Below are 1,956 nucleotides of genomic sequence, written 5' to 3'. Positions count from 1 at the left end.
GAGAGAGAGAGAGGTGTCCCGGTGCAACACCTTATCAGGCTTGAGCAGCGTCAAGGTAACATTGCTTCTAACGTTTCCTTTATGCAAGATAATGTTGCTAAACCTGCAGTAGTTGATCTGTTGCCGTCAGCCGTCATAAAGCATATGTGATATTAAGTTTTGGAACACATCAGTGAAAGTCAAAGTCACTTAGGACGTTCATGAGGATTAGACCTGAAACCGATCTGCATACTTCCTATTTAAGTAAAATGCTGAGTAACTCATCTACCTCTGTCTCTGTCCCTCTCTCTTTCTTCTAGGCCTATGCAGCCCACCTGTGAAATTAAAGTATTTCTGCTTTTTGTTTGTGATTGTTTCTGACTTCTATTTATTCTTTATTTAAAAATGGCATTACCTATAACATTATCACAACCATATGTGAGAGATGCGAGGTTTTTATTGACGTCTCTCCACCGCTAATTTGCAGTCCTTGTCCTTGCAAGATTGATGTAGTTGCATAGTTCTGTTGAACTGAAACTAGTAACTTCCCACTGTCCTAAGTGACCCAGTTTATCAGAGGACCTGAGGGTTAGGTCTCCCTACTGTTGACAGCTGACTGTTGTGCAGCCAAAGCATTACAGTTTTAGGGTGTTGAAATGACACTGAGTGGATTTGTCAGATCCTTAGTCTAATTGTACCCTGCCAAATTCACATGAAGTGCTGTTTTTTATTGTATTTATTAGCTGAATCATAGGATTTTAAAAAAAGAAGGGGAAAAGTGGTTTGGTACAGTAACCTAGCCTGGAAATCCAGACCCAAATCCAAAAGATTAACTCGCTGAGTAAATTCAAATTGTGATCTTGGGAGAACTCTGGATTTCCAGGGTAACAGTAACCCCAAATACTGGACATTTGAGGCTTTAATCCTCGGTTAAAAACTAGTTTACAACATAGCCAAGCTAGCTGTTTGTTAATCCACTTTATGTGTTTTTGTGTCTTTGATGTTGGGCCCTTTGAAGGGTCAGGTTGACAAGATGAACCACATCATCAACTGAAGCCTGTGTTTATGAACAAAGCAGAACAGAGCAGGAAGGAGCATCTAAAATTAGGCATCAGCTCCCTTCTTCTTGATCCATCTGTTATTTACTGTAACAGACTCAGACGATTTACCTTTTAGAACGACAGTTTTAGTGGCTGAAACAGCAAATTGTTTCCAAATATAAACTAAAAGAGTGAAAAATGATCTAAAGCATTTAACTGTGTTCATGTGATGATGATGCTACTTAATGTTCTTTGGTCTTCCTTGGTCCTCTGATTTCATTGTTAACACTTAATCAGTGCATACAGACAAAAGAAAAGTCAGTAATATCTGAATTTTGTTTGTCTTTCATGCTTACGCTGTGCACTACTTTGTTCTGGTTCTCTCCAGATCCAGTTTGCGAACACTGAGGACAAACAAGAGTTCAGTAAATACCCCACCAAGGCTGGCCGCCGCTCCCTCTCTCGGTCCATCTCGCAGTCCTCTACAGACAGCTACAGCTCAGGTACTGCACACCTGAAAATGTCATTCCACTTCCATGAGATGTTGATATACCTGTTGTATTTACACAGACTCACAGAGATTAGAAAATGATTGCTGTTGACATTGAAAATCATTATACTCTAAAATGTTCATAGTACTAGTTTTGTTTTGTTCATTTGAAAAAAACTTTACATCCTTTTTATCGTCTTTTGGAATAAATTATGTGCACCCATTCATCGACAAATGCAGCATAAAAGCACATATACGCAAGTAGAGCTAAATCCATTTAAAGATTGCTTGAAATGTGTTTATGTTTAATAAATTGCTTTTGGCTGACACATCAATATAACAAAATCCATTATTAGTTTGTTTATACACTCATGTTTGCAATAAATAAATACTTGTACACTGTGTGTGTGTGTGTGTGTGTGTGTGTGTGTGTGTGTGTGTGTGTGT

General features: G+C 38.4%; 1 protein-coding gene across 3 annotated transcripts in view; it reads left to right on the top strand.

Annotated features, from left to right (window-relative positions):
- ahcyl1 (adenosylhomocysteinase-like 1) overlaps nucleotides 1–1,956 on the top strand; it is a 15,885-nt gene that overhangs the window by 6,100 nt on the left and 7,829 nt on the right. For all 3 annotated transcript variants that reach the window (XM_032521421.1, XM_032521423.1, XM_032521422.1), the window contains exon 2: nucleotides 1,408–1,522. In XM_032521421.1, the coding sequence (XP_032377312.1) occupies nucleotides 1,408–1,522 (115 nt within the window). The remainder of the gene's footprint in view (nucleotides 1–1,407; nucleotides 1,523–1,956) is intronic.

Source organism: Etheostoma spectabile, chromosome 7 (genome assembly GCF_008692095.1).
Source record: "Etheostoma spectabile isolate EspeVRDwgs_2016 chromosome 7, UIUC_Espe_1.0, whole genome shotgun sequence".
NCBI classification, from domain to species: domain Eukaryota; kingdom Metazoa; phylum Chordata; class Actinopteri; order Perciformes; family Percidae; genus Etheostoma; species Etheostoma spectabile.
The sequence above is the reverse complement of the archived record's forward strand: the minus strand, read 5'-3'. Positions and strand labels throughout refer to the sequence as shown.